Source organism: Mesoplodon bidens (assembly GCF_964165515.1).
Source record: "Mesoplodon bidens genome assembly, chromosome: 7".
In the NCBI taxonomy this organism is placed as follows: Eukaryota; Metazoa; Chordata; class Mammalia; order Artiodactyla; family Ziphiidae; genus Mesoplodon; species Mesoplodon bidens.
In genome coordinates this window covers 29,384,193-29,408,969 of record NC_138164.1, presented here as the reverse complement: position 1 = coordinate 29,408,969, position 24,777 = coordinate 29,384,193, and the positions used below count along the sequence as shown (strand labels likewise).

At 33.5% G+C, this 24,777-nt stretch overlaps 1 protein-coding gene across 1 annotated transcript in view; it reads left to right on the top strand.

The window, feature by feature from the left end:
• DYNC2H1 (dynein cytoplasmic 2 heavy chain 1) overlaps positions 1–24,777 on the top strand; it is a 376,698-nt gene that overhangs the window by 5,056 nt on the left and 346,865 nt on the right. Inside the window, exons 2-14 of the mRNA XM_081241450.1 lie at positions 6–176; positions 609–744; positions 7,608–7,726; positions 8,708–8,852; positions 9,606–9,838; positions 12,169–12,303; positions 12,409–12,522; positions 12,640–12,751; positions 13,087–13,211; positions 14,229–14,404; positions 16,622–16,817; positions 20,227–20,322; positions 24,439–24,591. Coding sequence (XP_081097576.1) covers positions 6–176; positions 609–744; positions 7,608–7,726; positions 8,708–8,852; positions 9,606–9,838; positions 12,169–12,303; positions 12,409–12,522; positions 12,640–12,751; positions 13,087–13,211; positions 14,229–14,404; positions 16,622–16,817; positions 20,227–20,322; positions 24,439–24,591 — 1,911 coding nt within the window. The remainder of the gene's footprint in view (positions 1–5; positions 177–608; positions 745–7,607; positions 7,727–8,707; positions 8,853–9,605; positions 9,839–12,168; positions 12,304–12,408; positions 12,523–12,639; positions 12,752–13,086; positions 13,212–14,228; positions 14,405–16,621; positions 16,818–20,226; positions 20,323–24,438; positions 24,592–24,777) is intronic.

The window sequence follows — 24,777 nt, the reverse complement described above, 5'->3', positions numbered from 1 at the left end:
TTTAGATTGATCTTGCTGACACAAAAGATAAAGTGCTGGTGTTTTTCAAGCTGCGACCTGAAGTAATTACTGATCAGAATCTACATAAAAACATTCTTGTTTCATCTATGTTAGAATCACCTATAAATTCCCTTTACCAAGCAGTACGGCAAGTATTTGCGCCAATGTTGTTAAAGGTGAGTAAATTAAAGTAGCTTGTATGGTTGTTGTTGTTTTTAGCCTAAGTATTTGGGTAAATGCTTTCATACACACAAACATAAATATTTATTATTTTATTTACTGGTAATATCATTAGTATTTTAATTTTTAAGTTAAAATATTTTTTCTTTGTAATTTAAAAAAATTGAATGTAGGCTTTATTGACAATAGAGAAATGGGAGAAAGATATAAAATGCAATCTACATCAGCTCTTAAATTGCTATAGTAAATGATCTTTATAAAGTTTTAACTGTTGAAAGGACTTTTTTCCCTCCCTTATGAGATGGAGGTAGTGTCAGGCTTTGAGTGAAACAGATATATTTGGACTTAGTTCTTTTGACAGTGCCTTAGGAAACCAGTTTGATTGGAAAGATTTTGATCATTGTATGCTCTTGTCTGTTTTTATTTAGGATCAGGAATGGAGCAGAAACCTTGATCCCAAACTTCAGAATCTTTTGAGTGAACTAGAAGCAGGCTTGGGTATAGTTCTACGAAGATCAGATACTAACTTATCAAAACTGAAATTTAAAGAAGATGACACACGAGGTATTTACCCATAGTTTTATCAAAGAAAATCAAAACAATTGCCTTATTAATACATTAGTAAATTAATATACTTCTTCAAAGATTTCTTTCCACACTTTGGATCTTCTCTGAGCTTGAGCTGCTTTTAAATGAATAGATTTACATATGGATTTGGAGAAGAGGAAAATGTGATCTTTAATAATGCTCAGTTCATGGAAATAGAAAGTATAGTTGATTCTCATTATTTGCAGTAGTTCTGTTCTGTAAAGTCACTGTGAACACTCAATTAGCGAATACTGAAGCATTGCTCCTAGGATCCCGTGAGCCTCTGGTCATAAGATTTTCAGCAACTGCTCAATACATAACCTTGTTTTAGGTGTGTTTGGTTTAGACATGTTATTTAATATATATTGTTGATGAATTGTCATTGAGCTTAGGGGCAACAGCACTGTAACTGTTGCCTGAATGAAGCTTATCTAACACAAGTATTTCCTCTGTAAGGGACTTCACAGTGCTCTTGTGCTAGGAACACTAGACAGCACTTCAGAACCATGCTTGGGGGCCATCTTAAACAGCAAAATCACCAAAAAAAGCACAAAAATGTGAAAAACATGGCACTACATAGACTACAAAAAAGACATTTGTTTACAGTAGGTGATAGAAAATAAGAAAGCAGTGTTGCTTTGTTCATCCTTAGCTGGGAATATATGCGTTGGGCAACTCAAATTTTTCACAGCTCTGTGCATGTCTGCAAATGACCACAAAAACATTGAGAGTATTGTATTGACTTTGGATACATATAAATGTTAACAAGTAGGTGACTTCATAAATCCAGAATCTGTGAATAATGAGGATTGATGCTAATTGTATATTTGCGAAGATAATAAGCCAATGACTTTTATTTTAAAATGTATTTTTTTCCTGAAGCTAATTGTAATTTTGTGGCTATAGATAAATTATTTCATAAGAACAATTAAGATGAAATGCATGACATACACAAATCATTAGTTTAAAATATTAGTTGTAGTTTTATACTTTGAATAGTAAAATAGATGCTTTTTGAATCTCATACAACCACAAAGAATAGTGAATTTACTTCCAGCATGGGATTAAGCAACTAGAGGTTGCCCATTTCATTGGGAAAAATAAAACTATTTTAATTTGCTTATTTTTTCCTCCAGTTTTATTGAGATATAATTGACATACAGCACTGTATAAGTTTAAGGTGTGTAGCATAGAGATTTGACTTAAATACATCAAGCAGTGATTATCACAATAAATTTAGTGAACAGCCATCACCTCATATGGATACAAAATTAAAAGAATAGAAAAAAAGTCTTCTTTTCTTGTGATGAGAACTCTTAGGATTTACTCTCTTAACTTTCATATATAGCATACAGCAGTGCTAATTATATTTATCATGTTGTATATTACATCTGTACTACTTATTTATCTTTTGGAAGTTGGACCTTTTGACCACCTCATCCAATTCCCCTTCCTCCCATCCCCCACCTCTGGTAACTACAAGTCTGATTTATTTTTGTTTGTTTGTTTGTTTGTTTTTGATGTATAATTGACCTACAACAGTATGTTAGTTCCTGTTACACAACATAGTGATTTGGTATTTCTGTACATTTCAAAATGATCACCATGATGAGTCTAGTTACAGTGTGTCACCATAGAAAGATATTGCATAGTTCTTGACTATATTCCCCACAGTATACATTTCATAACAGTGACTCCTTTATTTTGTAACTGGCAGTTACAAAATAAATCTTAATCTCCCTCACCCATTTCTTTCCTCCCCCACCCCCCTTCCCTCTGGTAACCGCCTGTTTGTTCTCTATATCTGTAATTCTGCTTTTTTTTTTTTTTTTAATATTTCTCCTGCACAGCGGGCACAGCAGCTGTTGCTTGGACTTCTTCAGGAACTTGTAGTTGAAGCCGGGCATGGTGGATGGGCACTGGTGAGCACATGGTGGCCCTACAGCTTGTGCCTCACTCCAACCACAAGCTGGGTTTGGCTCCTGGTGGTGCCACATCTCTATAACTCTACTTTTGTTTTATTTGTTCATTTGTTTTGTTTCTTAGATTCCACATATAAGTGAGATCATACAGCATTTGTCTTTCTCTGCCTAACTTATCTAACTTAGCATAATGTCATCTAGGTCCATCCATGTTGTCACAAATGGCAAGATTTCATTCCTTTTTATGGCTAAGTAATATTCCACTATATATATACACACACACACACACACACACACACACACATACACATATATATATACATATATATATATTTATACCCCACATCTTCTTTATCCATTCATCTGTTGATGGGCACTTAGGTTGCTTCCATATCTTGGCTACTGTAAATAACACTGCTATGAATGCAGGAAAGCATATATCTTTTTTAATTAGTGTTTTTGTTTTTTTAAGATAAATGCCCAGACGTGTAATTGCTGGATCATATGGTAGTTCCATTTTTAATTTTTTGAGTAATCTGCATACTGTTTTCCATAGTGTCTGCGCTACTTTACCTTCCCACCAACAGTGCATGAGGGTTGCACATCCTCACCAACACTTGTTATTTGTTACCTTTTTGATAATAGTCATTGACAGTGTGAGGTGGTATCTCATTGTGGTTTTGATTTGCATTTTGCTGATGATTAGTGATGTTGAGCATTTTTCATGTGCCTGTTGGCCATCTGTATGTGTCCTTTGGAGAAATGTTTATTCAGATCCTCTGCCTATTTTTTAATTGGGTTGTTTTTTTTTTTGATACCGAGTTGTATGAATTCTTTATATATTATGGATATTAACCCCTTATCTGATATATTGTTTGCAAATATCTTCTCCCATTCAGTAGGTGGCCTTTTCATTTTGTTGACAGTTTCCTTAGCTGTGCAAAAGCTTTTTAATTTTATGTAGTCCCATCTGTTTATTTTTGCTTTTGTTTCCCTTGCCTGAGAAGCCAGATCCAAGAAAATATTACTAAGACCAGTGACAAAGAGTGTACTCCCTATGTTTTCTTCTAGAAGTATGGTTTCAGGTCTTACATTTAAGTCTTTAATACATTTTGAACTTAATTTTGTGTATGATGGGAGAGAAAAGTCCAGTTTAATTCTTTTGCATGTAGGTCCAGCTTTTCCAACACCATTTACTGAAGAGGCTGTCTTTTCCCCTTTGTATATTCTTGCTTCCTTTGTCATAGATTAATTGCCATAAGTGTGAGTTCATTTCTGGGGTCACTGTTCTTTCCATTGATCTATGTATCTGTATTTGTGCTAGTACCATACTGTTTTGATGACTGTAGCTTTGCAGTATAGTTTGAAATCAGGGAGCATGATAACTCCAGCTTTGTTCTTCTTTCTCAAGATTGTTTTGGTTATTTGGGTTTTTTTTTTTATGTTTCCAGACAAACTTTAGGATCATTTTTCCTAATTCTGTGAAAAATGCCATTGGTATTTTGTTAGGGATTGCACTGAATTGAATTTCCTTGGGTAGTATGCTCATTATAACATTATTAATTCTTCCAATCCATGAACGTGGTATATCTTTCCATTTGTTTGTGTTGTCTTCAATTTTTTCATCAATGTCTTAAACTTTTCTGCTTACAGGGTTTTTACCTCGTCAGGTAGTTTTATTCCTAGGTATTTTATTCTTTTTGATGTGATTATAAATGGGATTGTTTTTTTAATTTCTCTTTCTGATAGTTTGTTGTTAGTGTATAGAAACACAACAGATTTCTGTGTATTAATTTTGTATCCTGAAATTTTACCAAATTCATTGATGAGCTCTAGTAGTATTTTTGTGGCATCTTGAGGATTTTCTATGTATAGTATCATGTCACCTGCAAACAGTGACAGTTTTGCTTCTTCCTTTCCAATTTGGATTCCTTTTATTTTTTTTCTTGTCTGATTGCTGTGGCTAGGACCTCTAATACTATGTTGAATAAAAGTGGTGAGAGTGGCCATCCTTGTCTTGTTCCTGATGTTAGAGAAGCTGCTTTCAGCTTTTCACTGTTGAGTATGATGTTAGCTGTGGGCTTATCATATATGTTATTATGTTGAGGTATGTTCCCTCTATATCCACTTTGTTGTTGAGAGCTTTTAATCATAAATGGATGCTGACTTTTGTCAAATTTTTTCTGTATCTATTGAGATGGTCATATGATTTTTATTCTTCAATTTGTTAATGTGGTATATCACATTGATTGATTTTTGGATTAGAATCATCCTTGCATCCCTGGGATAAAACCCACTTGATTGTGGTATATGAACCTTTTAATGTATTGTTGAATTTGGTTTGCTAATATTTTGTTGAGGAATTTTGCATCTATATTCATCAGTGATATTGGCCTGTAATTTTCTTTTTCTTTTTTTTTTTGTGATATCTTTTTCTGGTTCTGATTTCAGGGAGATGCTGCCTTTGGAAAATGAGTATGGAAGCATATCTTCCTCTGCAGTTTTTGGGAATAATTTGAGTATGATAGGTGTTAACCCTTTTCTACATATTTGGTAGGATTCACCAAACCATGTGATGTGAAGACATCTAGTTCTGGACTTTTGTTTTTTGGAGTTATTTTTTTACAATTACCAGTAATGAAATAATTCAATTTCATTACTGGTAATTGGTCTACTCATATTTTCTATTTATTCCTTGTTCAGTCTTGGGAAACTGTACATTTCTAGGGGTTTGTCCTTCCAGGTTGTTCATTTTATCGGTGTATAATTGTTCTTAATAATATCTTATGATCCTTTCTATGTCTGTGGTGTCAGCTGTAACTTCTTTTTGCATTTCTGATTTTATTGATTTGGGCCCTCTCTGTTTTTTTCTTGAAGAGTGTGGCAAAGTTTGTCAGTGACGTTTACTTTTTCAAAGAACCAGCTGTTAGTTTCATTGATCTTTTCTATTTTTTTTCTTTAGTCTCTGTTTCATTTATTTCTGCTCTGATCTTTATGATTTTTTTCTTTCTTCTAACTTTTGGTTTTGCTTGTTCTTCTTTTTTCTAGTTCCTTTAGGTGTAAGTTTAAGTTGTTTATTTGAGATTTTTCTTATTTCATGAAGTAGGCTTGTATTGCTATAAACTTGCCTCTTAGAACTGCTTTTGCTGCATCACGTAGATTTTAGATTGTTGTGTTTTTATTTTCATTTTTCTTCAGGTATTTTTTGATTTTTCCTCTGTGATCCATTGATTGTTTGTAGCATGTTATTTAGTCTCTACATATTTGTGGTTTTTTGCAGTTTTTTCCTTCTAGTTGATTTCCAGTCTCAGAGCATTGTGGTCAGAAAAGATGCTTGATATGATTTCAGTTTTCTTTAAATTTGCTGCATCTTATTTTTGTGGCCTAGCATGTGATCTGTCCTGGAAAATGTACCATGTGCATTTGAAATAAATGTATATTCTGCTGCTTGTGGATGGAATGTTCTCTCTCTATATATTAAGTTTATTTCGTCTAATGTGTTGTTTAAGGCCATTGTTTCCTTATTGATTTTCTGTCTGGATGATCTGTCCATTGATGTAAGTGGGATGTTAAAGTTCCCTACTATGAATTTATTACTGTCAGTTTCTCCCTTTATGTCTATTAATATTTGCTTTATGTATTAGGTGCTCTTATGTTGGGTGGATATATACTTACATCGTGTTATATTTTCTTAGATTGATCCCTTGATCAGTATGTAATGTCCTTCTTTATCATTTGTGAAAGTCTTTGTTTTTTTTGACTGTAATTAGGCAAATTTTCTTTACGCCAACTCAGATTTTCTTATAGAGATAATTTTCCACATAAATAAGAGTTAAAATCAGTGTTTTAATATTTTTTAAAAATAAAAAGTTAAAAGACATCAAGTATTCCTTTTGCAGTGTTTTTGTTTATCCTTGTAGGGACGCTTTTTAGTAATTAATTGGACTATAAGAAAAGCCATACAGAAAGTTTGTACCACAAAATCATGTGTGATAGTCTTTAAAGTCTTTTTTTATCTGACATAAGTGTTGCTTTTTGATTTCCATTTGCATGGAATACGTTTTCCCATCCCCTTTCAGTCTGAGTGTGGCTTTAGATCTGAGGCAGGTCTCTAGCAGGCAGCATATATATGGGTTTTGTTTTTGTATCCATTCAGCCAATTTAAAGTAATTATTGATAAGTGTGTACTGATTGCCATTTTGTTAATTGTTTTGGGGTTGTTTTTGTAGTTTGTTTTTGTTCATAGAAATTGTAAAAAATATTTTCTGTGCATCCTTAAGAATACAGAAATGTGCAAAATCAGCAGATGAAACCAGTGACTTGCTGGCTTTTCATTTTCAGATGATTCTATTCTTTTCTTTTCCTTCCTTCCTTCCTTCCTTCCTTCCTTTCTTTCTTCTAGTTTTATTGAGATAATTGACATACAGCACTAAGTTTAAAGTGTACAGTATAATGATTTGACTTATATACATCATGAAATGATATTCACAGTAAGTTTAGTGAACATCTATTATGTCATATAGATACAAAATTAAAGAAATAGAAACAAAAATTTTTCTTAGGAGAAATCTCAGCATTTATTCTCTTAAGAACTTTCATATATAACATAAAGCAGTATTAATTATATTTATCATGTTGTACACTATATCTTTAGTAGTCATTTATCTTATAACTAGTAGTTTGTTCCTTTTGAGCACCTTCATCCAATTCCCCCTCTCCCCACCCCCACCTCTGTTAACCAGCAATCTGATCTCTTTTTGTATGAGTTTATTTGTTTGTGAGATTTTGAAGTGTAATTGACTTACAAAACTATGTTAGTTCCTGGTGAACAATATAGTGTTTCAGTATTTCTTTACATTTCAAAATGATCAATATGATAACAGTTGATATTTCTCATTTTTCCTTCTCGCTTTTCAGGTATTCTTACACCAAGTGATGAGTTCCAGTTTTGGATAGAACAAGCTCATTGTGGAAGTAAACAGATTGGTAAAGAAAGAGCCAGTTATTTTAAAGAATTATTTGAAACAATTGCAAAAGTACGTGATTCATACATAGTTATATATCAGGTTTTGATAGAAGTACCTTAGCATTCAATTTTTACTAGATTTATCTCTGTTTTAAAATCATTACTTGATGGTTCTGGACAAAATATATTCTTCAGATGTAGCAGGACTTACTTAAGATATGTATTTAAACTGAGTGCAACTTAGAAGTCCAAGCTTTTAAAAAAATTAAATTCTAATCTCTAGAAAATATTTTTCTCAAAAACATAATTACTTTCCTGCAGGTAGATAGGAAAAAAACAGAAACCTAATACTAACAGAGGTTTATCCTGTGGAGGTAATATGTTCTTTGGAAAAATTGTTTACTTTATTCAAATTAGCATTTTGGAGGAATCTGAAATATAGAAAGTCTTAGTTTGATACTTATTAGATTGATTATTCCTTGGTGTATCTATGGAGAGGTTAAATAAGTGACCATTTTGAGTGTTTTTTACAAAATCTATTCTTTTCAAAATAAATATCTAGTAATTTTTTATTCATTCCCAATATTATTTCATTAATATCATTTGAATGAAGTGTTTGAAATGGTTTAAAACTTTTTTCCTAGCAGTGATATACCATGTACTATGTTTGTATTATTGGTAACATTATGCAACCCAGGAAATGAATCAGTAAAGATATATGAGGTGAAATGGGTAGTGTACATATGGTGTTAAGGCCACTTCTATTAGGTAAATAAAAGAAATGTCCCAAATTTAAAGGAAATTAGGCCAAGGGTAAAAATAAATTTATAGAGTTTATGCAATTCTTATTTTTCCTTCTGGCTTTCATGAAATTTATGTTTGTGAAGGAACTTATAGGGTATTTGCTTAAAGAAGTAATTTATCATCTGATAGAAGAAAAGGAGAAAATAATATGGCAGATATTAGAGATGTAGCATTTGAAAAAGTCTGAGAACATTTTGACTATATTCAAATATGGTTATGTTTAAAAATGAATGCACTTTGGTTTTAGGAGTTTTATAACTTGGATGGTCTGTCCTTACTGGAAGTGGTTGACTTGGTGGAGACAACTCGGGATGTTGTAGATGACGTGTGGAAACAGACAGAACATGATCATTATCCTGAGTCACGAATGTTACATCTCTTAGATATTATAGGTACTAGTAAAGAAGTAAACTTTTGCAATTTTGGAAGCCTGACTTATTTTGTTTTCTGTTTTTTCCTAAAATGCTCCTTAATACAGTAATTGTTGCTTAACATAACTCTTAGAGCAAATCATATAGGATTATTTAAGTAGATATTTGTACATAGTTGGTTAATTTAAATCATAGTGTCAGATTCTTTTGAATATAATGTAACTAAATTAACATAGATTGTTCATCCCTATCTATGTATTAATTTAGACTTTATTTTGTAATGAACTGGAAAGTTTAATATACATTGGGTTATCTGTTGACATTGAAAATACGTATACTTTTTGACCCAGAATATACCTTTCTCATTGTTATCCTAAGAAAATGTTAGACAAGTACATAAATGTGTATGTAAAAGGATATTTATTACAGGATTGTTTGTAAAATGAGAGTAGAAACAAGTAGCAATTGAGAATTGGTTATGTAATGCTATGTCCATACCGTGGGCTCTGCAGCCTTTAAAAAATGTGTATATATTTCTATACTTCAAAGATGCGTGATATATTGAAAGATGCAGAAATACAAATATGTGTGTGCATGTGTGTTTTAAAAAAATATTTGTTATTAACAGTGCCCATCTAAAGGTGTAGATGTGGTATTTCATAGATCCTTGGTTTGCTAATTTGTGTATTATTTTAATTTTGTAAAAAGCATATGTTTCATAATTATTTGATAAAAAGATATGTTCATTACAAAGTTTGTTTTACATGTTATTAGGTGGCTCCTTTGGAAGATTTGTTCAGAAAAAGTTGGGAACTTTGAACCTATGGGAAGATCCTTATTATCTTGTGAAGGAAAATATGAAAGCCGGGATTTCAATTTGTGAACAGTGGGTTATTACCTGTAGTCATCTAACAGGTCAGGTGTGGCAGCGCTATGTACCTCATCCGTGGAAAAATGAAAAATATTTTCCTGAAACACTTGACAAACTTGGCAAACGCCTTGAAGAGGTATATTTGATTATTTGGATCTTTGTTTTAAGTGTGAAGTAGGTCCTCACTTGTTTGAGAATGTGTTTTATAATTAATAAGAACTACACATCTGATAGAACTTGTTTAAACTTTTGGGAGAGAATGAGAGGTAAAGTTCATATGAGACGACTTATGAAGTTGTGTGGTACAGTACCAGGTGCCTAGTGGGTACTAAGTGCTGTTTTCCACTTCCTTTCTTTTTTTTGGTTTGTGGCTATTCAGTTTGTAAGTTGTGAACTTTTATTTTGTTCTTTGTTGTAAAAAGACAGTCAACCCACTTGTCTAGGTATGGAAGCTCTCTCAGACTTTCTCTTGGCTATTGAGATTTTTACAAGCGGAGACAGCTTTTCAGGGAGTACTCAGTGGAAATATTTGAAACAGCTGCTTAATTTATACAAGTTATGAGTTTCAGTATAGAACTTAGATGTTTAGCTTGAAGGGACAGGCAAAATGAGAATATGTGAAGATTGCAAAGTGACTTTTTTCCTTTGGGCTTTAGGGAACCATTGTTCTTGGGGATTTTTTGTAATTTTTTTTTTTTTTTTTGACCATGCTGTGCAGTTTGGGGTATCTTAGTTCCCAGACTAGGGACTGAACCTAGGCCCAGGCAGTGAAAGCTCTGAGTCCTAACCACTGGACCAAAAGGGAATTCTTGTTGTTGTGTTTTTAAACCTTTTCATTATGAGAAATTTCAAACATACACAAAAGTAACATAGTACATTGGATGTCAGTGTATCCATCACCCAGTTTCAGCAGCCACTGACAATGTTCAGTTCCTGTTCCATCTTTGTCTCTACTTTCCTTTTTTTTTTTTTTGCTGGAGTATTTTTAAAGCCAATCCAAGAAATCTTATACTTTTACCCTTAAAACATAATCATAATATCACCCCCAACAAAATGACAATAATTTCTTAATATCATTATGTATCTAATCAATATTCAAGTTTCCTGATTGTCTCAGAATTTGTTTTAGTTACTAAATGTTGGTTTACTTGAACCAGGTTGCTTCATAGGCAGTACTATATAGTTCTTATACATTAGAGGAGGCAGGTAATGTCTGGTTTTCCCACTTTCATGAGTTAAGTTTGATCTGTGGGTTCATGTATGATTAGCCTGATCCATCTGTTGTAATGCTCTTCATCAGCTTTTTCTGAATGATTTATCATGAGGAGTTGGAAAATGATGATTTTCTAATTCTGTTGTTCTTTCTGCATTTATTAGTGATGTTGGAAGAACTTGTCTTCATCAGTTTTTTAGTGACCCTGAAATATAGTTTGTATAGGAATGGTAGTATAGACAATTAGTTTTTATTTATCATTTTTAGTACAATGAACAATAAGTTAGTATCAGTAAGTTCCATAGGCAATCAATGAAATGCTTTTTTAATAGTATCATTATGAACCTATGATTTTTTATATTTTATGAGTTTCAATCCATTGTAGTTTTTATCATAGTTATTATTACTATATTCAAATTGTCCCATCTTTGGACAGTGAGTACCCCTTTACATTGACTCTGTGTAATTTTTGACATGAATCCAGTATTTCTTTGATAACTTCCTTACATTCTGGCCCCTCAAAATGTACTGACCCATCTACATTTTCTGTTTCATACCTGGAATTAGTCATTTCTCCAAAGATCCTTGTTCTTATTAGTGGAAAATGGTATTTAGCAATAACAATCTGGTTGAGGAAGCGTTAAATGTTATTATCAATGCTTTTAGGCTGTCTCAGTAGATAGCATTGTTAAATTGGTACTTTTGTTTTTATCAAGAGAAAAATAAATCATGAGTTTGTTCTGATATTTTCAACTCAAATGGAAGATTATAGCATTTTTACTTAGCATTTTTGATTACCTTTTGATGGTTGGTAGAAATTTTAAATACAAGATGAAATAAATTGTTTTCCAGCTGTTCATAGATTATACATAATGGAATTGTTAACATGTTGTTTCATTTTTAGAAGTGCAATTTAAGGCAGAATAATGGAAATCAGAAGCTTTTACTACAGTAAGGAGGAGAGACTCTAAAACTTTACCTAAATGAGCTTTAAACATGGTTTAAAAATATTTAGATTTTATATATGTTAACTAGATTTGAGCACACTGATTGATAGTAGTGTGATGATACAGTATGTCTTTGAATATCACTTTGATTATTGATGAGTAGTAATTACCAAGATTACAGTTCAGGTTTATTGTTCATTTCAGAGAATCTAGGTTAAAGAAATTCTTGCCCAATATCTTTAGATTTTAGACTGTGCTGATATATTGATTTAAATAAATTTGTTGTTTTAATATTTTATGTTTTAGGTCTTGGCTCTTAGAACAATTCATGAGAAACTTCTCTATTTTTCACCTGCCAGTGATGAGAAAATCATATGCTTGGCTCGAGTATTTGAACCTTTTACTGGCCTGAATCCTGTGCAATATAATCCATATACTGAGGTTGAATACATATGTGTTTGTCTATGTAATTTCCTGTTTGTGTTGTTCTTTTTAAAGGTCGATTTTAAAAATATTAAAGTCTAACAATATTGTTAATTTGTTTAGCCTTTATGGAAAGCTGCAGTGTCTCAGTATGAAAAAATTATTGCACCTGTGGAACAAAAAATAGCAGGAAAATTAAAAAATTATATTTCAGAAATTCAGGATAGTCCACAGCAGGTAAAATATTGAAATATTTAACTTTTAATATTTCCCTTAAGGTATTTGAGAAGATACTCATGTTTTTACCTAGTTGATTCACTTGGGATGAACATATACATATTTGTTTCATATTAGCTTCTTCAAGCATTTCTGAAATATAAAGAGTTGGTGAAGCGTCCAACCATAAGCAAAGAATTGATGCTAGAAAGAGAAACTTTATTGGCAAGACTTATGGACTCAGTTAAAGGTAAAAGTTTATCAGAGATTATAGCGTTTGCTTGAAAAAATATTTTTGTAGATTGCTTTTTCCTTTGTTGTATACCACTTAGGATTAAGATATTATATTTTATGACATCTGTATTTGAAGGTTAATTTACTACTTCTGTAATAAATGACAGATTTCTTGAATTAACTGGTTATTTTCTTTCTCTCACTTGATGTGTGGTGAGGTCCCTGAGGGTAAAGGACCAACTGTTACTATTTTTCTATTCACAATATTTGACATAGTGTTTGGTACATGGAAGGTATTTAGGAAATCTTTGCTGAATGTGTGTAATCATTTATTTGATTTAAATTTTATAGACTTTCAATTAGATTTTGAAAACCGATGCCGTGGAATTCCTGGTGATGCATCTGGACCACTTTCTGGCAAAAACCTTTCAGAAGTTGTCAATAATATAGTTTGGGTTCGTCAGTTGGAACTGAAGGTATTAGTTTTAATAAATGTTGAAGAATACTAATTGTAAAATGTGCTAAATTAATGTAGAAGGCACTCTAGAACTGTAGTGAAAACATTAAGAAAACATTCTCTGTTTTCCTTGGCATTTTCATCTAATTTTCATGTGGAAATGTAGAACATGAAAAAGTGAAAAATATATAATTTTCAAAGGATTTTTTAATTATTTGAAATGTATCTTTGTAGAATTTTGGTACATACAAAGTCTATCTGCAAGTGTGTTTATGTAAATAAATCATTCTACATTGAAAGGAAGTTAAAGGAATGGTGAAAGGTAATTATGGTGTTGCCTAAGGTTGTGGCAGCAATTTATAGAATTAAAGGACTATTATTTTAATATTATCAAAGTTGATCTAAGAATCTTATGTGCTTACTAGTTAGTATGTGGTACAATATCTTGCATTCGACTCATGTAATAAATATTAATTGGTTTTAATGTATGATTAAGAGCAAGCAAATATAGAGTGTTATAAAGGCTAGCATATTTGAGAGTTCTGTTTATTCAAGTTTATATTTTGATGTTTTTTCTGTAATATTCTGCCTAACTTTGTTAGTCAGCTTTCCAACTTGTGACAGTCTTCTTTGTATACTTGTGGAGGAAAGTTATTTCTCTTCTTTAATTGGCATCCAAATTGGCCTAATTATTGTTTGAGCTGTTAACCACAGCATTTAATAAAGGGCTCAAATTATTGCATAACATATTTAGGAGTATTGCTGAATTCTTGGAGTTTCACCTGAATTTCCCTCATTGTACCCTTCAAATTATGCTTGTATCTGTTATCTTCTGTGTTTTGCTATTCTGAGGTTGTATAATTCAGAAGCAAAGTAGGGGTTGATATTCTTAAATTCATTGGCAAATCTTCTACTTTACTGTTTACAGATGAATGGGAAAATAATTTCTGAATCACAGAACAGAGAAGAGAGCTGATTTTATGCTAATTTTGTTAGAATTTAAATAATAAATCTTCTTGTAATTTGGCTTTTTAAGGCAGATGATACTATCAAGATTGCAGAGGCTCTTTTATCTGACTTGTCCGGATTTCGATCTTTCCATCGAAGTGCTGAAGATCTCTTAGACCAGTTTAAACTATATGAACAAGAACAATTTGATGATTGGTCCAGGGATATTCAATCTGGCTTGTCTGATTCCAAATCCGGTTTGTGGTAAGTATAAGTATACTAAACAGTGAAATCTACACAAGAATCTTTTTTCTTGTGTTATTAATCCAAATGACAAGATGTAATTAATCATCTCTACTCGTCTCTCCTTTCTCCAAACTTGCTGCTGCTTTTAGAATTTTTTTTGTTTGTTTAGGTTTTTTTTTTTTTTTTTTTGCGGTATGCGGGCTTCTCACTGTTGTGGCCTCTCCCGTTGTGGAGCACAGGCTCCGGACGCCCAGGCTCAGCGGCCATGGCTCACGGGCCCAGCTGCTCCGCGGCATGTGGGATCTTCCCGGACCGGGGCACAAACCCGCGTCCCCCGCATCGGCGGGCGGACTCTCAACCACTGCGCCACCAGGGAAGCCCGTTTGTTTAGGTTTTGATGATCAACTTTTAAGTCATTAAGGTTGGAAACGTTGACTGCCTTCCTTTTGCTTCTCATATCTATTCCTCAGAACTGCAGATTCTTTTTGGAATTAGGCTTTCATGCTCCCATGGTTTTTTGTTACTGGTATACATATGTTTTCCTAGCTTTTTACGTTAATATTATATACCCCCCATACATATTGTAAACTAAAATTTCATTATTTTTAAGCTCCTTGAGATGAAGAATATTTCTTCATGTTGTCCAACATAATAAAGATTTGTTAAATATTTATTAAGCTATACTGAATGTAATTTAATAGGTTAACCTAATTATTCCAATGGGTATTTAAAATGGATGGCCTAGAAAAACCATTGTTTATTTGTTCAGGTCAACTTTCCCCATTATATTATTGTCTGTAGTTTTAGAAAATTGCCATGTTTTAGTTTTTAGAAACTTGTTACTTTTTAAAAGTTAACTTTGACCATAATATGAAATTCTGTTTGTTTTCTCTGTACTGCTGCAGTGAATAATTAGGCCAAAAGTGGTAGCTTCCTAAACTGAATGAATAATTTTTTTCTTTTATCTTGCATTTTGGTTTTGGAAGAAGTATGAAAGAACCAAAGGTGATAAGGCATAATGATTATAACTTTATGTCATTTAACTCTTTCCCTTTCTACCCTAAACCTAAAATATTAAAGATGATCCCCCCACCCCCCAAAAAAAGTAAAGAGTTCTTTAGTCAATTAATTTTGGAGAATTTGCACATTTATCACTAGGCTCTGGTGGAGATCCACTGTGTAAGACAGAGTACTAAAAGGACTGAGATCTGCAGTAAAAAAAGCTGTTTAACTTTATTCCACCTATTTTTTTCTCATTTGGTGTTGAAACTTCTGACTCTCACTTTTTTTTGGGTAAAACCCATCATTGTCGCATAGAATCAAGAGTGTTTTGGAACATATATCAGGATATGCTGGTATGTAGAAACTAATTTTGAATATTGGTTTCAAATAAAGGCAAAAAGTGTCACTGTTACAATTTTCTGATAGGCTTTATGTTCTTATAAGACAGTTTGGGCTAAATTATTATTTTAAGACATTTTAAAGTATCTGCTTTTTATTATGCTTTGTTTTATGCATTATTAAGTAGGCTGAGTAGATTTGTTCTTTGCTTTTCAGTAACTTACTTTCTAAGACCTGCAAGTTCTCCTAATTGTGAAAGTGATTTGAAAGAAAGCATTATATAAACATGATCCTGAAAGAAGGGTCATGAAAACATAATGCTTTTAATTTCCCTCAGCATTTTCACAGTCCATGGAGACTTGAGTGCCCCAATGTAAAATGTGCTATTGTGGCTTTTAGAAGAAACACAAAGAAAAGACAGTCTTTACATAGTGAAACGAAGAGTAGAAGAATGAAACATTTGAATATCTCTACTCCTAGTATTTTGATGTTATTTATTATTGATCCTTTAATAAGAGTATTAAAGAACCAAGTAGGCTGACTAATAATCTAAGATACCTTTTAGAAAATGAATAAAACCCTTTTCTCTTTATGATGGATTTGATGTCTATTTTGAGTCTTAGCTGAAGGTTAAGAGATTGATTTTTCTGACTTCAAAATCTACTTGGTTGAAATATCGATATAATGGTATATTTTGGATATTGTAGTTTGTTATCAAGATCTGAATTGTGAAATACTGTGTGAAAAAATATAACTTGAAAACTATAATTAAAATCTTATTTTTACTTTGAGTTAATAGTTTTTACAACTTTTCTGTAAGTATAAAATTATGTTTTTCATCAGTCAAAAGAGTGAGAACATGAAATTTAAAAACTTATTTATTTTTTATTGTAGTATTGAGGCTAATAGTCAAATTATGGAGTTGGATCCTAATGATGGATCATTAAAAGTGCATTATTCAGATCGGTTGGTGATTCTTCTGAGAGAAGTTCGTCAGCTTTCTGCACTTGGCTTTGTTATTCCTGCCAAAATACAGCAAGTTGCAAACATTGCACAGAAATTCTGCAAGCAAGCAATTATTCTGAAACAAGTAGGAAATGATATTTTTGAAAACATGGCTATTCTGAGTTCATTACGTTAGAGTATTTTAAGGGCTTTGCTTTCTGCTTTTGATTTTCTTAGGCTAATAGAATAGCACAATTAAGTCTTGTGAAGTTACGGTTTGCTAAATGACTGCATTACAAAATTTGCTTTGCAATCCCCTATATGGGACTTTTATTAATTTGAGGTATTACTGTTACTGCTTTTCATTCTAAAAGCATTTAGAAAAATAGAATATTATTTTCTCTTTTATTCTTCTTTTATGTTACTAGCGTGGATCTTGAAGGGCTTTCTAATTAAGGGTCCTCTGTCTGCCTTCTAGGGGCAGAGTCTTAGAAATTACTGAGCTGATGGACTGGTCTTTGTTTTTGGTCATTTCCTTGGTCTACCTGAAGCACACTGCCATCAAATTATTTACCTGTTTAAAACCAACTATTATTACCTCATTGTCTCTCTCCTTAGCATGTATACAAGACCATTCTTAATCATACCCTAGCTGACCTTACTGATTGTGGCCCTCACTCCCTATACCCTTCCCTCTCATGCTGCACCCTGTGCTTTAGTAATATGAAACTTGGCTCTTCTCTGAACTTGTCATTATGCACTCATACCTGTTCCCTCTGATTGAAGAACTCCAAGTTATCCTTTAATTCCCAACTCAAAAGTCACTTTAATTGTTGCGTCTTCTTTTAACTGATTGTTCCTTATTTTGTGTGCAGTGTGCAAATCACTCTTAGAATACTTTTATGTAGTATTGGAGTTTTATATTTTTTCTCTCATTTGATTAATAGATCTTAGAGGGTAGGAACAGTATCTTGTGAGTATTTGGTTTCTCATTCTTTCATCCAATAAAGATTCTTTGAGCACTTGTACTGCCAGCCACAGTGTAGTGAGGATATAAAAATGAATATATTACTGCCACACTCTGGTACAGGGTTTCTCTGCCTTGGTACTTTTGGACCACTTCTTTTTTGTGGGGGATGTCCTGTGCATTGTAGGATGTTTAGCAGCATCCCTGGCCAGTAGCACCTACCTAGTCCTGACAATCAAAAATATCTCCAGACATTGCCAAATGTCCCCTTGGGTGCAAATCAGCCATGGTTGAGAACCACTGGTCTAGTGGGAGAAAGCAAACTAAACATTGAGTTCTCATTAAATATCAAGGCTTCTGGTAGATACTGTATTTATGTTATTTCAATTACCCCCACCCCCATTTTTCACTGATCTAATTGGGGATCAGATTTGTAACATAGTTTTCCTAGTACTACACAACTAGTAAGTTATGAAGTTAGGATTTAATACCAAGTCTCCCTGACTCCAAAGCCCATATTTATCCCATTACAATTCATATAGTGATGACAGTTAGTGAACACGTAGATACAGTGTTTAATGAATACTATATTATAGATAGATGTTCAGAAAGTCCTGTGAAAGCATAGAGGTGGGAATTTTCAATTATTTTCCTGGGTAGGATAGAGATAGTATCAGATAAATCTTTACAGAGGAATGATGTTTAATGTGAGTTTGAAAGAGCATACATATGTTTTCTCAAGAGCACAAGGTAGTGTGAGTGATCATTTTGGATAGAGGGACTATATATTCCAAAGCAGAGAGGCTTGCTGACTTCTCTATCCTAAGCATTTAGTCTAACAAAATAAAAGCTCAAAAGATGCTTGAATGATCATATAGTATTTGTATTTACCCCTGGAAGAGCAACTGGGAGAATGTATTGTGTATACATTTACTTATGAGCACACATTTAGCTAAAGTGGGGGCTATGAAGTAGGATGTTGGATAGAAAACAGTATGGCCAGATTGCTATAATTTTATGTATTATTTTGCTTCTAGTTTTCCTGTATTGGGCTTTTTCTGGGACTACTATTATGGTACAGAACAAATAGAATGGTTATTCCCCACGAAATAAAGTATATTTTTATGCATACTAGTGGAAAGAAGTGACTTGCTATAAAATTAGTTAAGAAACATTTTTTTAAGCACCTGCTCTGTGCCAAGAATTTTTGACATTCTAGGGATACAAAAATTAAGACAGTCTTCTTAAAGTCCTTAATTAAACTCACTCCACGGTGTCCACTTGATCTTCTTCCCTGAATGTGTCCTTTTTGCCTGACAGAGTTAGCAGTGTCCTCTTTTGTCCACCATGGTACCTTGTAGGTATCTCTATTTTTTGATTCATTGTTTAATTCAACAAACGTTTACTGAGTGACGCTATTACGGGACATAGATAGCAAATGCATGAACAATACAGTGTTAGGTAGTGATAAGCACAGATTTGAAGAAAAAGAAAACAGTAATAGGACTGTGATAAATACTGCTATTTTATACAGAATGGCCAGGGGAGGCCTTAATGAAAATGTAATATTTGAGAAGAGACATGGCATAAAATGAGTGAAAGAACCATGCAGATATCTGGAGGAAGACTGTTGCAGGCAGAGGGAATGAATGACTTTCAGAGTTTCTTAGGGAAGACTCTAGACTTAGGTAAACAGCAAGGAGGGCAATTTCACTGCAGTGCAATTAGGGAGGGGTTTGTGTGGGGCTAAAGGCCAGTTTATGTATAATGTGCCAAGGTAAGGATTTTAGATTTGGATTTCATTCTTAAGTGTGTTGGGAAACCATTGGAAGGTTTCAGGTAAGAATTTTAGGATTTTACATTTTATTCTCAAATATTTTGGGGAGTCATTTGAAAGTTTTGAATAGGCTAAAGGTATGATATGATTTATGTTTAAGAAAGGACTATTCTGGCTACTCTGAATGCTTTGAATAGACCATAGGGCCACAGTTGGAAACAGACCAGTTCTGATACTGTTGCACTGGTCTTGCCAGGAGATGAGGGTGCTTGAATTGAGTTGGGATTGATGGAGGTGGGTGAAGTGGTTGAATTCAATATATGTTTTGAAGGCACAGTCAATAGACTTCTACTCGTGTGGGATGTGAGAGAAGCGTTAAGGACAACTCAAAGGTTTTTTTTGGTCTGAGAAATAGGTAAATCATTGTTTTATATACTGACGAAGGAACAGGTTCTTAGAGTTGCAAGAATAAGTTCACTTTTTTAGCACTTTAACATGCTTTACTGGTTTCCTCTGTGTTCCCTATGAGACTGTGAACTTCTTGATTCCAGGGACTAGGTTTTATAGTCTTTGTTTAATCACCCACCAGAACATGACTTGGCAGATTATAGGAACTCAGCACATACTTACACTTGCTGCTTTTTTATGTTAATACATGCGTAAGTGCTCTATTGGAGATGAAAAACTAATTTTTTGCTAAATTTTATAATTGAGAAGTTAGTATTTCTATTCAAATAATTAAAAATGAAAAATTTAAAATTAAGTTGCTATTTATTATTAATTATTCCTAATTGGAATTTTACTTTGTAGGTGGCACATTTTTACAATTCTATCGATCAACAAATGATTCAAAGTCAGAGACCAATGATGCTACAATCTGCCTTAGCGTTTGAACAGATAATTAAGGTAAATGGACTTTTTATGCTATTATAATTAGATTTTACATGTGAAGTGTTTCTTATTTCTTAGTTTTTTCATATACCCTTCAGCTTAACACAGCCATTGATCTAAGGCTTTATTTTGCTCCCCAGTGACTTCCTTCAGTCTTAACAAGTAACATTTTTTACAGCTGTAGATTTAAACAGTTATAATGTTTCACATATTTTGGTGCTGATTTTGATCAATTGAATTTATATATATATATATATATATATATATATATATATATATATATATATAGTACACTAAGTCTTCTACATATGAACCTTCAAGTTGTGAATTTTCAAAGATGTGAACGTGCATTCCATCAACATCAGGCATGAGTGAAACAGCAGCTTGCCTTCCAGCTCCTGTTGCTGACGATCCTTCAGCTCTACCATCTCCCACCCCTTCTTCCTCCTCCAGTCAGTAACTCTTCTTGCCTGTTCACATGATGCCAGCCCCTTTATGCCAGCTGTTGTACTGTACTAGTGTACTTTTCAAGGTACTGTACTGCTAAGATTAAAAATGTTTTTTTAATTTTTGTGTCTGTTTGTTTTTTATGTATTATTTGTGTGAAAAGTATTATAAACCTATTACAGTATAGTACAATATAGCCGATTGTGTTAGTTGGGTACCTAGGCTAACTTTGTTGGATTTGCAAACAAATTGGACTTATGAACATGCTCTCAGAATGGAACTCGTTCGTATGTAGGGGACCTACTGTATTCAAACTTGTATGCTATTATATTTACTTATTCACTGAAGTGCGAGGTCCTTATATACAAGACTCTTTAGTGCTTTTTCATCATCTCCTGATTTTATAATTTAAGTTTTATTTGCTCTTATCTATGCTTATTTAAATAACCACACATATGAAATTAGGAAAACCCACACTAGTTTTTAAACTGTTAGTATGTGACTGCTCACTTTTTGAAATAAACATTTTTAGTCTTCAGAGACATGAAATATTTTAAAAGATAAGTAGAAGAGGGATATACCCATTAATTCTTCTTTTATTTAAAGTGGATAGCTAGTTGTGTCATGGTTCTCAAGACCACCCCCAGGTTCTGTGATTTACTAGGACTCATAGGCCTCAGGGTATAGTTTTACTCACAGATGATTTACTTATGACTTATTACAGTGAGAGGATGCAAAGCAAAATCAGCAAGGGGAAAGGTACATGGGGTGAAGTCCTGGGGAAACCAGGTGCAAGCTTTCAAGAGTCCTTTCCCAGTGTAATCACCCAGGGCATGCTTAATTTCTCCAGCAAGAAGTAACACATGTGAAATATTGCTTTACTAGGAAAGATAATTAGCAACTCATTGCCCAGGCTTTTATTGGGGACTGGTCATGTAGGTATCTTCTGCCTTAATATGTACCAAAATTCCAGATTCCCAGAAGACAATCAAGTGTTCAGCATAAACCATATTGTTTAGGTACAGTGAGCCACTCTTAAAAATTAGAGTGGTGGGAACTCTTCCAAAATCCAAGTTCTCAGATGCCAGCTAAGGGCCAATCTTTTAAGCAGACCTTTTAAGGGATAGCAGTCAGACCTGCTAAGTTAACTTTTTAATGCACACTAGTTCTCAGGCTTAAAATTTACTAGAAGTTATATAATTCATATTATAGATGTTATTAAAATTTTTTTCTTATTGCCAAAGCTCAGTATGAGTTTATGATGGAAAGTTTCAAAAATATAGGTAAACAGAAAGAACGAATGTTTTATGATTGTACTACTAAGAATTGGCCATTCTTAACAGTGTATATGTCATTTTAAACTTTTTTTTCTGTGCATATTTACAAGTGTACTTTTTGAAAATGGGATAATACTTTATTATTTTTAAACTTTTTCACCTAATAGATAATGTTTTAAATCAGAGTGTTCAGAGCCTTTTCTTCTCTAATAAATGTATTCAAAATTACATCTGTTGATATTTCTAAAGAGGAAGCTTATTTTGAGAAATTGGGTTGCGAGAAGTAAATAATTATATTTAGCATATGTTAAATGAGACATAGTAGGGGACAAAAACTAAGATAGGAGGAGAAGGAACACTAAAGTTCTTAATACTCCCCTGGCCACTCTCTATATTGGAGAGCAGGAACTCTAATTTATTTATTTTTATACTCTAGTAATACAACAGTAAGTAGTGTGTAGTAATTATTCAGTAAATAATTTTTGAACTGATTCACAGAGTATTCTATTGAATTTATTATAATTGTTTAGTTTCATTCATTCATCAGCTGTTTATTGAGGATCACTATATGCCAGAGACATGCTATGCCTTAATATATACCAGTTCAAGTGAAGTATAGAAACCTCACTTGTAGTTAGGTCTCTTTACCCTCTTCATTTTTATATATTTGTCTTAAATATTTAGTAACCTTTACATACATGAAACACTGCATCAGATGGGGTTTGCTTCAATCATCAAATATAATTTAAGAAACTCATGAGAAGGATAGTTCATTTTTTATTTACATTTTCCACATCCCAATGTTCTTTTTTCCTTTCTAAAGTGCCACACTTAAAAAAAGAATAATTTCCTTCTTATTGAGAAAACTTCCTTTAGCCATACTTTTAAGAGTAGGTTTGTTAGTGATAGATTATCTTAGTTTTTGTTTGAGAATGTTTTTATTTTCTCTCATTCCTGAAGGATATTTTCACCAGATATATAATTTATGGTTGACAGTTGTTGTCTATTTTCTTTTTTTTTAGAGAAATGGTTTCTAAGTTACTTTATTTTATTTTTTTAATATTTATTTATTTTTGACTGCATTGGGTTTTCCTTGCTGCACATGGGCTTTCTTCTAGTTGCGGCGGGTGGGGGCTGCTCTTTGTTGCAGTGCGTGAGCTTCTCATTGCAGTGGCTTCTCTTGTTGTGGAGCACGGGCTCTAGGCTCATGGGCTTCAGTAGTTGTGGCTCATGGGCTCTAGAGTGCAGGGTCAGTAGTTGTGGTGCATGGGCTTAGTTGCTCCGCAGCATGTGGGATCTTCCCGGACCAGGGCTCGAACACTGGTCCCCTGCATTGGCAGGCGGATTCTTAACCACTGTGCCACCAGGGAAGCCCGACAGTTGTTTTCTTTTAGCACTTTAAAATGTTGTTCCACTTCCTCCTGGCCCTCATGGTTTCAGCTGAGAAATCCACTGCCATTCAAATTTGCATTCCTTTCTAAGTGATGCGTTGTTTCTCTCTGAAACAGTGAGGTACAGCTTGAGGACAGGGTGAGTGTATATGTTAAAATTTCTGCTGGGCTCTGCAGATACCATCCTGACAAAAATGGAACACTGACTTGCACTGCTTCCTTTTCAGATGAGTGGAGTTGAAGTTTAGTGCCCCCTTTTCCTCTACTGAAACCTTCCCACGAAAGTGGGACTCCAATTGGCAGTGTCTTGTTGCTTCCAAGTAGAGTGTAAGCCTAGCTCCCTTCTAAGCTCTACTGACATGATTGGGGGGATGTGGAGGGCTGGTTCACACTGCTCTGTTGCAGCCTAATGGGGGTAGAGGCTCAGCTCTCTGTTAAGCCCCACTGACATAAGCAGGGGATGGAAGATCAGCTCACTTCCTGGTCCCAATGAAACTGAAGAAGGGTGTGGGTTTCTATTGGTGTTGAGTTGGAGTAGGGTGTGTATTGCTAAAAAGGTTTTCTGTCATTAGGCCACTGTTTTCCTGGTCCTGTGGACAGAGGGAACAGGCTTCTTCTGGAGGTTTTTTGTCTGTCTCTGGGGGTGGTTCCCGGTTGGAGGCTTCTCCAGCATCCTGTCTGGGATATAAGGGGGACATTAAGGAAACCCAGGTGTGTTGTTCCTCAATTCCCAAGGTTTCTAGGCTGTCCACCTTGTTATTTCTATCTTTTAGTGTTCCTATACTTGTTTGTTGTGTTATGTCCAGGGTGTTTTAGTTGTAAGAGGGAGAACTTGGAAGGAATGGGGCTACTCAATTCTGGGCAGAATGCCTTATCATTTATAAAATGGAAAAAACTATTGTGTGCTCTTTTATTGCAAGTCAATGTTAGGGATAATTGGACTAATGATGTAGAATATTGAATCTTTTCAAAAAAAGAAATGTGTTAAATACTAAATGTCATTTGTTGTACCTTAGAATTCAAAAGCAGGAAGTGGGGGAAAGTCACAGATTACTTGGGATAATCCTAAAGAGTTAGAAGGCTACATCCAAAAACTCCAAAATGCTGCTGAACGACTTGCCACTGAAAATAGAAGACTGAGAAAATGGCACATTACGTTTTGTGAAAAGGTATATTTTATTTATAAAATTTAATAAGCTATGAATAGTATTATTTAAAAAGTAATTAGGTTATAATTTTAAATAACTTCCTATTTGGAAATAATTTGAGACTTAAAGTTGCAAAAATAGTTTAAAGAGTTCACACTTGCCCTTCACCCAGCTTTCCCTATTGTCACCAACTTATGTAACCATAGT